Source organism: Ursus americanus, chromosome 9 (genome assembly GCF_024610735.1).
Source record: "Ursus americanus isolate L20-20 chromosome 9, mUrsAme1.1.p, whole genome shotgun sequence".
Classification (NCBI taxonomy): domain Eukaryota; kingdom Metazoa; phylum Chordata; class Mammalia; order Carnivora; family Ursidae; genus Ursus; species Ursus americanus.
The window spans coordinates 8,928,257-8,941,373 of record NC_142135.1 but is presented as its reverse complement, the minus strand read 5'-3'; the positions used below and the strand labels follow the sequence as shown (position 1 = coordinate 8,941,373).

The 13,117-nt window shown below is 45.0% G+C and overlaps 2 protein-coding genes across 4 annotated transcripts in view; one reads left to right on the top strand and one right to left on the bottom strand.

Moving 5' to 3' along the window:
* The window catches only part of TG (thyroglobulin), a 244,261-nt gene that overhangs the window by 145,193 nt on the left and 85,951 nt on the right, over positions 1–13,117 (top strand). For both annotated transcript variants that reach the window (XM_087864600.1, XM_045812195.2), the window contains one exon: positions 125–327. In XM_087864600.1, coding sequence (XP_087720726.1) covers positions 125–327 — 203 coding nt within the window. The remainder of the gene's footprint in view (positions 1–124; positions 328–13,117) is intronic.
* The window catches only part of SLA (Src like adaptor), an 81,671-nt gene continuing 78,426 nt past the window's right edge, over positions 9,873–13,117 (bottom strand). For both annotated transcript variants that reach the window (XM_045812197.2, XM_045812196.2), the window contains 2 exons: positions 12,578–12,710; positions 9,873–11,983 (listed from right to left, as the gene is read on the bottom strand). In XM_045812197.2, the coding sequence (XP_045668153.1) occupies positions 11,770–11,983; positions 12,578–12,710 (347 nt within the window). In that variant the 3' untranslated portion in view covers positions 9,873–11,769. The remainder of the gene's footprint in view (positions 11,984–12,577; positions 12,711–13,117) is intronic.

The following is a 13,117-nucleotide window of genomic DNA, read 5'->3' as shown; positions in this document are numbered from 1 at the left end:
ACTGGCCCGACCTGTACAGACAAGAGCCCAGGTCCCCCGGAGGCACCCCAGAAAGCACTGTGGGGGGGAGGGTAGACTCCAGGTTGTAAGATCACAAAGGGTTAAAACTTTCTTCTTTCTGCAGGTTCTGGCGAGGTGAGTGGCAACTGGGGGCTGCTGGACCAGTGGGCGGCTCTGACCTGGGTGCAGACCCACATCGGAGTGTTCGGTGGGGACCCTCGGCGCGTGACCCTGGCAGCAGATCGTGGCGGTGCCGACGTGGCCAGCATCCACCTTCTAATCACCAGGGCCGCTGACTCCAGACTCTTCCGGAGGGTCATGCTGATGGTGAGTCACCTGTTCTGCTTTCAGCCTTGTGTTGGACACTGGTGACGTCGCGGCGAGGGGGGGTGCTCACTTACCTCTTAAGACCAGTTGGCTTCGATTGCTTGGTTTCCTTTATCCTTTGTTCTGGTGTGTGTCTTGCTCATGGCCATCTTTCCATGGTCAGGTGATGCCAGGATGCTGAGGGGCTCCTCTGACTACTGTCAATGATTCTAAAGTGACGAAACTTCTAGATGGGGAAGTGTTTCCATTTTGGGAGATTGCCCCACTGGGATTTAATGGTATGAACTCTTGAAGACCTCTCTTGTCAATAGACAAACACAAGGCGATGGCGTGTAGGATGAACAGTTTTCTGGTGGAAGGAAAGCTAACGATGAGGGCACAGTTTAGCCACTACAATGCTAACTACACCGGGGCATTACTGCCCACAGCAGGAGAGGAGCAGAGCAAGAGAACTCTCATCTGCTTTCCAGCGTTGCTTTGCTGACCTTCTCAGGGTCTGAACTTAAAACCTTCCCTTATGCTGGCTGGTTTCTTCAGTAGCCCATGCTCCATCTCCTGGCTGCAATTCAGTTCTGGTGGCATTTCTTCGTGGAGCACTATTGGGTGACTCACTCCTCTCTCTGATCCCTTCCACCTCATTGCTGTTTCCTTTGCCTGAGGTGGGAGGGCCGGCGGGGACCCCAGAACTTGCCCACGTGTCTGATCGAGGAGTGGTAGGTGGCTGAGTCAGTAGCCACGGGGTGAGGCATGGAGCTCCCAAGGTTTGGCCAACTGAGTCATTGACTGTTGAATGAAGGCGAAGAATAGAACTCAGCACTCATGATTCTACTGGATGGTCTGAAGTTCCTGCTAGATGATGATGATGATGATGATGATGATGATGATATCATACTGATGATGATGGTGATATAATGATTTTGATCATGACAATAACTATTGTAGAAGAAATAACCTGTTGATCACAGCACAAGCCCTGATGGTATTGTCACTGATTCACTTCTAACTTTATGCCACGCCCAGTTTGTGCCAGGTGCCATGTTGGGTGCTGGAAATGTCATGCTAAATAATTCATGTCCTAGTTCTTGGGAGACTTAGAGTTTACTGAGGGGTGGGGGACAAACGCTGAAAGCAGATATTTAAAAGAGGGTCTTAGGGCAGTTCAGAGAGAAGCCCCCAACTAAGCACAAGGGGAGAGGGAGTGTCCAGGAACACTTCCCAGGAGAAGGCATGTCTGAGCGAGATGTTGAAGGCTGTGCAGGCATTTCACTGGGGGCAGAGTTCTGACATGAAGGGACAGCTTGCCTCCTCACGGAGATCTGCCTGTCCTGTGATGTGGCGGGGGATCATCAGGGGCAGCAGTGATGGAGACTGGCAGGCAGGGAGCAGCCGGGTTGCACTGAACACCTTGACTTTCATCTTCAGTGATGGGAGCCTTTGAAGCATTATGTTTGGTTTGGTTTGGTTTGGTTTCCCATTTTAACCATTTTTAGGCCTACAGTTCAGTGGCATTAAATACTTTCACAATGTGGTGCAATCATCACCACTAATTATTTCCAGAACTTTCCATCATCCCAAACAGAAACTCTACCTATTAAACAATAATTCCCCATCCTCCTTGCCCCCCAACCTCTGATAACCAGTATTCTACCTTCTGTCTCTATGAATTTGCCCAGTCTAGGGACCTCAGAGCAGTAGAATCATACAAAATGTATGCGTGTGTGTGTGTGTGTGTGTGTGTGTGTGTGTGTGTGTGTCTGGTTTATTTCACTTAGCATAATGTGTTCATAAAGGCTCATCCATCTTGTAGCTTATATCAGAATTTCCTTCCTTTCTAGGCTGAATAATATCCCATTGCACGCATAGACCACATTTTGTTCATGCGTTCGTTTGTTGATAGACACTGCGGTTATTTCTACCTTATTGTGAATAGTGCTGCAATGAACATCGGTGCGCTATCAAACGGTTTTTAGGCAAGTAAGAAACTTGCTTCCCTTTAGGAAGACTTGTATTAAAGCTGAGTGGAGGATGCGTTTGAGAGGGACAATCCTGGAAGCAGAGAAAGCCACGATGAGACTATGAAGTAACCAAATTAGGGAAAGATAGAGCACCGTCGAGACCAATGCCACGGACCCGCTAGCAATTCTAAGGTCGTATAACCACATTCCAGCATTGTCTGACCTTCCTGGGATCTGAACCCTTGACTGTCAGGAGGAGGACAGGACTGACATTGTTTGGGCAAGTATGATGCTGGATCAACATCGTCACCATTCCCAACAGGAAGCAGTACTGCCTGCCAGTTTGCCTCTCTCATTGGCCATAGAAGCCTTCCAACGTTCCTTGAAGGGTCCGTGCTCTATTCTGCTTCATACAGAAAGCTCCCTCTGCGTGAACGCTTTTATCCTATCTTCCTTTCTGCCTGCTCTATCTGTCCTTCGGGGAATCCTTCCAGACTTTTTAGCCCAGAACCAGAGCCCCTTTACACGGCTTATGCTGCCTCTACTTCTCTGCACAGCATTTATCATGATTTCCCACCAGTGAAGAATTCTTCTGGCTGGAGCGCAGTCTCTCCCACCCGAGACCGTGAGCCCTGGGAGAGCAGGAGGCCGCTGTGCCTTGTTCTCATGGGTCCCCAAGCACCCAACACAGCTGTGCTAGAGAAGATGCCACGTAGTTAATGTCCGAGCAGCGAATGAGCAGAGGACTGGGGGACTATGCCCAGGGCCCCCCAGGCGGGTCCACTTCCCTCCCCACCACCACTGTCTTGTGTTTCTTGTCCTTCGATCAGATTTTCTTCAGTCTCTGCCTTTCTAGTGGGCTCATCTTCCTGGCAGGAGGCCTGAGCCCGAACATCTCTCAATTCCTGGTATTGAAAATAGAACTTCCCGACTTTGAATGCTCCTGAAGGGGTTTCCCCCGAGGCCTCTCAGAGACCAGACATTCAGTGGAACCTGGAAGACACCAAAAATGGCTTCCAGTCGGCCCAGAAGGCAGAGTTCTCTTTTTGAAAATTCTGGAGACTTGAGGTGTTCGGGGGATTTCAGAAACTAATCTGTTTGAGCAAATGGCAGTGTATGTAAAAATAAACTCTCCATCTGTTTTAGTCATTTAGAAGCAGCTTTTACAACTGCTCCCAGCAGTCTTTGGGATGCATGTGAAATTATTTGGTATTTGGAATCGAGAGAACGAAAATACTTCAATACATTAGCGGTTCTTAAACATGTTCTTTACCGACAGATGTTTGGGGGCACGGATGTGAGTTGGTGATATATTCTTGGATAAGATCTTAAGTCTTTCTGCAAATCTTGAGGCCAGAGCTGTTGAGACACCAGGCACGACAGGCTCCTGTGATAATTAATAACTTTATTTAGATTATTTGGGGCCCATAAGGCACTTCCAATATATTATCTCATAGATTGCTCGCACTGATTGGCAAGGGGTCTTTATATTATTTGCAATCTGGAGATAGGGAGTCTGAGGCTTAGACAGGTCTTGTGACTTGCTAAAGACGGAGCCACATCAGGGGCTAGAACCTAAAGCCCTACTCTGTGTTTTCCCCACCCTATGAAGCTGCTTCTCCAGAAGCCTGGGACTCTTCCAGGGACTTAAGGCCTAAGAGAAACAGCTCAGGCCTAGGATCAGGCAAGCCTGCCTTAAGATCCCAGCCTTGGGCAAAAACCCTCCACTCTTGCATTCTTCATGGATAAAATTGGTATGATTAATTCTGTCTTCCAAGGGCTCAAGATTTGTCATCATATAAGGATTGTAGAGTGTCCCGTGCACCGTAGGAACTCAAGAAATCCAGATTCCCCCTTGCCTTGCTAAGCTAGGGCATCTCCAAACCAAAGCAGGTCTGGGGAGCTTGCACCTGTCCCTGGGGCCCGGGTTGAAGAAGGAAGAGGGGGCGACATGTCATGAGCATGTACTCTGTGGCTCTGATGTCCTGGCCAGTTTTAAGAGAAGGCAGAGGAGGTCGTGTCCTCTGTGGTATGATTCATAAGACCCAGAAGAGATTTCCATTGCCCTCCTACACCATTTCCCCGATTCTGCATTCCTCAGAGGGAGTGCCAGGCCTCATGAATTGGCCTCAAGCTACGTTTTCCTGTCTCCTTTCCTGCTCCATGCCTGCAGGAACCCTGCACTCTGGGCTCACTAGTATCAACATTCCTAGAAAATGCCATGCCTTCTGCCACATCTTTCCATTGCTGTGCTGTGGTCGGCATGTCTATTTCTCCCCCTGGAAAGTCACTCCCTCCTTCAGGGCTCGGCTGAAATGACACCCTCTAAGCCTTTCTCCATCTCTTAGAATGAGTCTCACCTTGGTAAAGAGACTTCTATTTGGCAATTTTTAGGAATCCTGCCTTGTCTTACACACTGGCTGTTTTTCTAGCACATTTATTCCAATTCTATTACGACTGAGAGCTTGACAGGCACATGGGCTTTTCATCTTAGAATTCTCTGAATTCTTAGCACAGCCCTGGGTGGAAGAGGGCACCAAAGCCCATCCTGAGTTCCATTAAACTCGGAGAGACCCAAGCACTGTTTTCTCCTGTTTTCACACAAACCTCATAGTTCGAGCACTTTCTTCTCCGTGTCTCTTAATCAAAATTGACTGAGCTACTCATGGGCTCCAGTGCTCTCATCTATATTTTAAGGTGCATGTATTGATTGTCTTTAAATAGTCCCATTGGGAATTTGAGTGTATCTTCATGGAATTTTTCAATTAATTGCAAAAAAGTATCTATGTTTTCATGATGTGAAATCTCACATCTGTGAATCTGGTTGACACCATAACCACAAACAGAATTTTTGTCTCCTTGGGATTTTTCATAGAGTTTGGAAATTCTCTCCACAAAATTTTTGTGAAATCACTGTAGGCAAGTCCCTCTCTGTGTCCTAGTTCGGTTGGCATTATGAATGATGTCATATTTTTTTATTGAACTTTCCAGCTGGTCAGTACTGGCATAGGGGAGTTAAGTCAGCTCCAAATTTGCTGAACCTTCTTACCACTTCCAATACTTGGTCTGTTGGCTCCACTGGAATTTCTGACGTTATTTCATTATCTGTAAATTTTGGCAGGTTGATTTCTATACCCTTTGGACAAAAATGCTTAGTTGCTCTAGCAAAGAGATCCAATACTCAAGGAGCTTAAATAGTAAATATGTTTCTTTTTTTCTCTCTCTTTTTTCTTTTTTTCCTCTTTATCATGACATTTCCCAAAGTGTCTCATGATCTCCAGAAGCATGGGTTCTTTCTAGGTGTTTCTCTGCCATCTGAGGGCCTTGTTCCGTAGGGCAGAGTCTGGGCAGCTTGGACAGCAGGGAAGGGACAGAGGGAGAGGGACCAACCCTGCTGACTGAGGGAGGGAAGGGTACCCTCGCTTGAAGAGGTCCCCTCCTTATATGCGGCCCTGCAGCTCATTGGCCTTTCTTTTCCTTTGACATGGTCATTCTTGCTCCTGTTTTTCTTCATCGTATCAATCTTCCAATTTAAACTATGTCTTACTTTCTGAATGTTCTTTACGATTGTATTTTTAAAGCTCTTTTTTCATTGGTGTTTACCTTTGTCATCTTTTACTTTCTCCTTGCCTCTTTGACAATCGGTTGTTCTTTGAGCTTCTTGAGTTGAAATCTGAGCTCATCACTTGTCATCCTTTGTTTTCTGGTCAATGGATTCCGAGCAGTAAATGTCCTTTTTACTGTTGTATCAGCTACGCCCTGGACATTTGGAGAAGTAGCGACATGTCCTCTATTTCTATGCCTTTGATTATTTCTTGTATTATGTTCTTCTTAACCACAGGGGATGTGTCCTTTTTTTTCTTTTAAAAGCTTTTAGATTCATAGGATTTTAACCCATCCTTTGGCAAATTGATTTCTAATTTTATTTCATTATTATCATGGAGGCTGACTTGGAGAAGGCTGACTCTGAAATTTATTAGGACTTCCTCTGTGACCTAATGTTTTCTTCATTGGTTGGCAGAAAAGTTGTACCTTTGATATCCTCTAACTACCTGTCTACTTATCCTTGCTCCATCTATCTGTTTCTGAGAATTGTGTGTTCAAATCTCCAAATAAAATGATCTGTTTATCTATTTCTCCCTACAATAGTTGCTTAATATATATATTTTTAAAGTTTTTAATTAAATTCCAGTTAGTTAACATACAGTGTAATATTAGTTTCAGGTGTACGATAGAGTGTGTCATACTTCCAAGTGTCCTCCTGAACCCCTTCACCTATATGGCCCCTGTTCCCACCTACCTCCCCTCTGGTAACCATCAGTTTTCCATAGTTAAGAGTCTGTTTCTTGGTTTGCCCCCTCCTCTTTTTCCCCCTCTTTGCTCGTTTGTTTTGTTTCTTAAATTCCACATATGAGTGAAATCATAGGGTATTTGTCTTTGTCTGACTGACTTATTTTGCTTAGCATAATACTCTTTAGCTCCATCCATTGTCATTGCAAATGGCAAGATTTCATTCTTTTTTATGGCTGAGTAATATTCCATTGTGTGTATATACCACATCTTTATCCATTCATCAATTGATGGACACTTGGGCTGTTTCCATAATTTGGTCACTGTAGATAATGCTGCTAAAAACATTAGGGTGCATGTATGTCTTCAAATTAGTATTTTTATATTCTTTGGGAAAATACCTAGTAGTATAATTGCTGGATCATAGGGTAGTTCTATTAATTACTTTCTGAGGAACCTCCATTCTATTTTCCAGAAGGCCTATACCATTTTACATTCCCACCAACAGTGCAAGAAGGTTACTCTTTCTTCACATCTTCGCCAGCACCTATTTCCTGTTTTTGATTTTTAGCCATTCTCACTGATGTGAGGTGATATTTCATTGTAGTTTTGAGTTGTATTTCCCTGAAAATGAGTGATGTTGAGCATCTTTTCATGTATCTCTTGGCCATCTGTATGTTTTCTTTGGAAAAAATCATGCCTATTCATGTCTTCTCCCAATTTTGGGGGGATTGTTTGTTTTTTGAGTGTTGAGTTTGAAAGTTCTTTATATATTTTGAATGATATGTCATTTGCAAATATCTTCTCCCATTTCATAGGTTGCCTTTTAGTTGACGGTTTCTTTTGCTTTGCAGAGGCTTTTTATTTTGATGAAATTCCAGTAGTTTTTTTTTTTTTTTTTTTTTTTTTGGTTTTGTTTCCCTTGCCTCAGGAGACACGTCTAGTAGAGAAGTTGCTACAGCTAATATCGAATGAGTTACTGCTTGTGTTCTCTTCTAGGATTTTTATAGTTTCAGATCTCACATTTAGGTCCTTCATCCATTTTAAATTTATTTTTGTGTATGGTGTGAGAAAGTGGTCCAGTTTCATTCTTTTGCATGCAGCTGTCCAGTTTTCCCGGCACCATTTGTTGAGGAGACAGCCTTTTTCCCCATTGGATGTTCTTTCCTGCTTTGTCAAAGATTAATTGACCATATAGTTGTGGGTTCCCTTCTGGGTTTTTATTCTGTTCTATTGATCTGTGGGCCTATTTTTGTGTCGGTGCCATGCTATTTTGATTACGATAGCCTTGTAGCATATCTTGATGTCCAGAATTGTGATGCTTTTGCTTTTCTTTTTCAAGGGTGCTTGGGCTATTGAGGATCTTTTGTGGTTCCATACAAATTTTAGGATTGCTTGTTGTAGCTCCATGAAAAATGCTGCTGGTATTTTGATAGGAATTGCATTAAATGTGTAGACTGCTTTGGGTAGTATAGACATTTTAGCAATGTTTGTTCCTCCAGTCCATGAGCATAGAATGTCTTTCCATTTCTTTGTGTCATCTTCAATTATCTTCATCAATGTTTTATAGTTTTCAGAATACAGGTCTTTCACCTCTTTGGTTAGGTTTATTCCTAGGTGTACGATTTTTTTTTTTAAAACCATAATAGGTGTAGAACATTTCAAATGCTTTGTTACATGTGCTGAGAGTTTACCCTTTATTATTTACTGTGCAGTATTTCAATAATAGATTTTTGTCCTATTAAGCCACTCTTGCTTTACTGAAATGAATGTGAGCAAGATGAATACATTAAAAGCTATCCTCAAATACAAAACGAAACACGAGGTTGAGAGAGTTTTGAAGGTTAGGTTAATGGTAAACCTTCAAATTGTCACTCCCTAGGATATGCCAGAAAACAGGGGAAAGTACCTTTTTTCAGTTTGTGAGCCTGCTATATAACTCAATAACATTTTTAAGTATCACTTAGGAGAAGAAAACCATAAGTTATGTCACATGTGGCTGTAGATGTTAAAATATTAAATAAAACATTAGCAACATCAATCCAGAAGCATACTTTTAAACACACATGGAACAGGGTAGAATTCATTTCAGTAAAGTTGCTTAATATATTTTGAAACTTTATTGTTAGATTAATACAGGTTCGGTCATTATATCTTCTTAATGGCTCATTCCTTTTGTAACATCTCTCTTAGCCCTTAGACAATTAACTTTTCCCTTCAGTTCCGTTTTGCCTCAAAATTCAACACTTGCCCTTTGTTTTTGCATGAAAATTTTTCTAACCCTTTATTTTGAAATCCTGCCTTCTTTTGGTCCTAGAGCTTACAAATTTTTACTATGCGTGGAGTAGATAACACAACACCAGAATTTTAAAAATCTGTTCTCTTCACAGCAACCAGTGTGCTCTTTAAAACATGTGGATGAGGTGATATCCTTCCCCTAATTAGATCCTTCCATTGGCTTTGCCTTTCTCCTAGAATAGACCCTAAACTCTTGACACTCCCATCCAGAACCCTGCGGGAACCTGCCTCCCTCCTGGCAGCACTCCGCCCCTGGCTCCAGCTCACTCAGCCCAGCCACCCTGGCTCTTCTTCCAGTTCCTTCCACAGGCAGCCTTGCTCCTGCCCACAGGAATCGCCTCGTTTAACTCTACTGCCTCCGGTTTTCCTCTAGATTTGCCTGGCTGGTTGTTGCTCAACTTTCTGGCCTCGGCTCAAATGGGAGTTCAGACGTGTCCACTGGCAGGGAGGCCTTTCCTAAGCAGGCGTCCAGTTAAACGACTCCTTGCCCCATCACACTCGGGTCCAGCAGCCCAGGTTACTTTCTGCACTACATTCCCCACCATGACAAAGTTTCTTGTTTATTTATGATCTCAAACTCTGTAAAATCGGAGACCTCATCTGGTTTTCACTGCTACAGCCCTGGCGCCTGGAGTCATCTCTGGCATTTAGTAGGCATCCAAAAAAACATGGGTAGAAATAAATTCTTGGAAATACAGAAAGCAGAGGTATCACATGTGGTCCACAGAAGTTATCTAGGTGAGGCAGAATGTTCATTGCAATCGCTAAGTTGTTCTCTCCCCCAACCCCCTGTGTCCACCTTCAAGTTTGATGAGACACCCTCCAAAGTGACAAAATCCAGTTTTCTTAAGGCTGCACTTCAAGAGGAAGCTGAGCGCGGTTCTTCTTGTTGTTCCTTGCTGTCATCTCTCTCCAGAGGCAAGTTGGTCTGAAAATTCAAGACCCAAAGAAGCTTCTGAATGAGCCACCCACCCATCTCACCCAGAAAGCTCTCCCCACATGCCAAGGGTTAAATATTTATTAGGTATATTTTAATCAGAAATAAATACATGATTTAGCAAAGTGTAATGCTTCCCACTTAGAAATGCCTCTGAGTGCTCCCCAAAAGTTCCCAGCACACTAGTTACAACGGAAAACAATGCATATGACACCGTACAAACATCTGGCGTTTGCGAGGAAAACCCTGCCTTGCGGTGGAAATCAGCGTCCACAGTGTTATATTCATTTCCCACACGTCGGCTGGCCCCTTGAAACGGCCTTTAGGGATTCTTGGGGGAAACCATAAATGTCTTCTTGTATAAACACGCCAGAGTCTGATGATACAGAAAATCACGTAAATGCATATTACACATACCACCCGCACAGTGGTCTCAGATCTACGGAATGTGCGTGGTGAACAGACAGACATTGCCTATCAGGCAGCGAGGGGTTCCACAGGCACCCCTCCCCCCGCCCTGAATCCCTTTGCAACAGGGGAAAATGAGTCATGGGAGCATCTGCAGCCCCCTTCCTAACAAGATCCGGATGGGCGGCCTCGAGATAAATACTTCGCCTTTTCTAGAACTTTGCTGTGCTTTCTCTCTCATCTCTTAAAATTAGTGGGACAGAATTAAAGCCACTCTGCCTCCCTTCTTTCCCGGAGCTCAGCAGTTTTCTTCATGTGGCTTCCAGGCCCTTCTTAGAATAAAATACTGATGACACAGAAAAAATCACGTAAATGAATTAATCCTTTAGAATTAGAATTAATTCTTTAGAATTTAATCCATTTGCAGTTTTCAGAAAAGCCGACCATTCTCGTCTACTCAATCCAGCTGCACTTACCCTCTGCGAAGTTTGCAGCTGAGATGTGAGCTCATGGGCCACCCGTACCTGACCCAGTCCCCCCGGAGCCATGAGCTGATTTCTCCTTCTACGACCCACTTTCATGATCTTTGTCTCTAGACTTTTCTCCCTGTCTATACTGTGAGTGCCTCTGCTGATCTTTTCTTTTCTTTTCTTTTCTTTTCTTTTCTTTTCTTTTCTTTTCTTTTTTTTCTTTCCTCTTTCTACCTGACATGGTACTTAACACAGTTAGCTCTTCAGGCAATCATGGGTGAACAACTGACACATTAGTATTGGCAGGTGTCTCAACCTGTCAGAGAAGCTCTGTCTGTGCCTCGAAGCCATGACTGGGGACACCAGGAAAGCTTGCAAGGCTCCAAGGCTACCCTCCCATTTTCCCACAAGCAGCCTCCCTCTCTCTCCTTTGCCTTGTCCTCTGCAGAGGGAGGGAGGCTGTCTGATTCCTGTGCATGTAGCCCTACCACCAGCAGGCCAGCGGGATCTCCTGATTCAGGGATGATAAGGGAATGAACATTTAGTGTCACTGAGTTCCCTTGAAAAGAGAGGAGCTGCATCCCAAAGGTCTCTTTGTGGATTGGTTAGGAAAGTTCATTGCGGGGCACCCGTTTGCAAAGCTAGACTGGCCAGGCCCCAACTTTTGGCTCGTCCTCTTCTCAGGCTTTTCTCGTTCAGAAGTTATCTCTGATGAGCTCAGAGTGTGACCATCTGGACGGTTTGTTGAACAGTCTTGTGCGCTTTCTTGTGAGATAATGTCTTTATCTTTCCCACAAACACAACGAGCACACTCACATACACGGGGCTCTTCGGAAATGTTGCCCGATCACATCGTGATTCAACGTTTCGCGATGTCTCAGTACTGGTCAGCCACCGGGGAGGGGTTCCCTTTGTCGTGATGTGGACAGAGAAGATGTGAGTTCGAGTCGCCATGTGCCTTCTCTTGGCTTCTGGAAGATATGCGGTTCCCCAGGGACCAGGGAACCGTGCCTCCCTGCCAGATCCCAGGTGATAGTTCCAACCTCTGTTATTTTGGGTACACACCATGGTGTCTGTTCTCAGGCTAGTCTTCAAAATATGGTGGTGAGGAGAAGAAGGAGCTCTTTCTCTTGCTCCCGCTGTATATCAAGGACATGCTTTTCTTCTTTCGATCAAAGGAGGTGTTGTCATCGCTGGTCAGGGACAGGTAGGAAGCGATGCTTTCCCGAAGGCCGTAGCTGAAAAGGGACTCATCCACACCAAGTGGGTTCCTGGCTCCCTCGGGGTCCTCTTGCAGTCTGTGAGTAGGAAGAATGGGGACAGAGGAAGGGAAAGAAGATAGGGACATAAGGAGAGGGAGAACAAGAAAATCAGAGAAGGAAAAAAAGAAGAAAAAAGCCTGGTTAATATTTCTCTAACTTACTGTTCTGTTTCTGCTTCTTACATTGGTGGCTGTGTGATCTTGGAGAAATCACTTAACCTCTTGGAACCATCATTTCCTCGAATGGCTAAAACTTCCAACTGCAAATTTGAATGAATATTTCTTTATGACATTTATAAGGAAGAGCAGTTTTCTTCATCTCCCAGGCAAATCTGATCTCTGATTTTCTTTGAATTTGCTAATGGAATGTCTGGATCAGTGTTTGATTAAGATAACTCAGTAACGCCCAACTACAGATATCCTATGAAATGCAATGACGGTGAGGCCTGAAGCTGGGTCTGCCTCCCAGGGACCAGTGGGATTCCGAGGGTTGCAGAGTGCCCGGCTCGGCTTTCCACGGGGTGGGCTGTAGCCTGCCAGATTTTTAGCTGTCAGGCTCCCACACTGGTTTGGGGGCGGGGGGGTCATACATTCATGCAGGACACACACACACACACAGAGCACACCCCACCTGGGCACCCTCTTCCAGTCGAAGGTCTTCTGGCGCAAGGTGACGGGCGAGTCAGGGGCCCTCACCGCCGGGGTGGCGGAGCTCTGAGTGAGGCAGGGTGTGGTCAGCACACAGCAGAGACCATCAGCCACTTCTAAGGAGGGAAGCAGACAACTGGTGAGTGACCCTGGGATGCCCCAGCCAGCGAGGGGTGAGGGGCCTCAGGCACCATCCAGGACAGCTCCCTGGTTGTTCATATGGGGAAACTGAGGCCAAGATAGGAAAGAGGTGTGGCAGGGCAGAGAGCTGTTTAAGCAGTGTTAATGTGTCCTGAATACGCGGTGGGCTTAGCTCGGAGCAGGTGGGGTAGTAAGGTTGGATCCAGAATCAACTATACTTGGGTTTGGATTTCAGTGACGCCCCCCCCCCCCATAGTGAATCAAAACACAGCACAAAGAGAATGAAAAATAATCCATTGTTCTGCCCCCTTCCCTCCCCCCCCTCCGCCGAGGGTCACTCATCTCTCCAGGAGTATCAGGGTCTAGCCTCTGCCTCCCATGG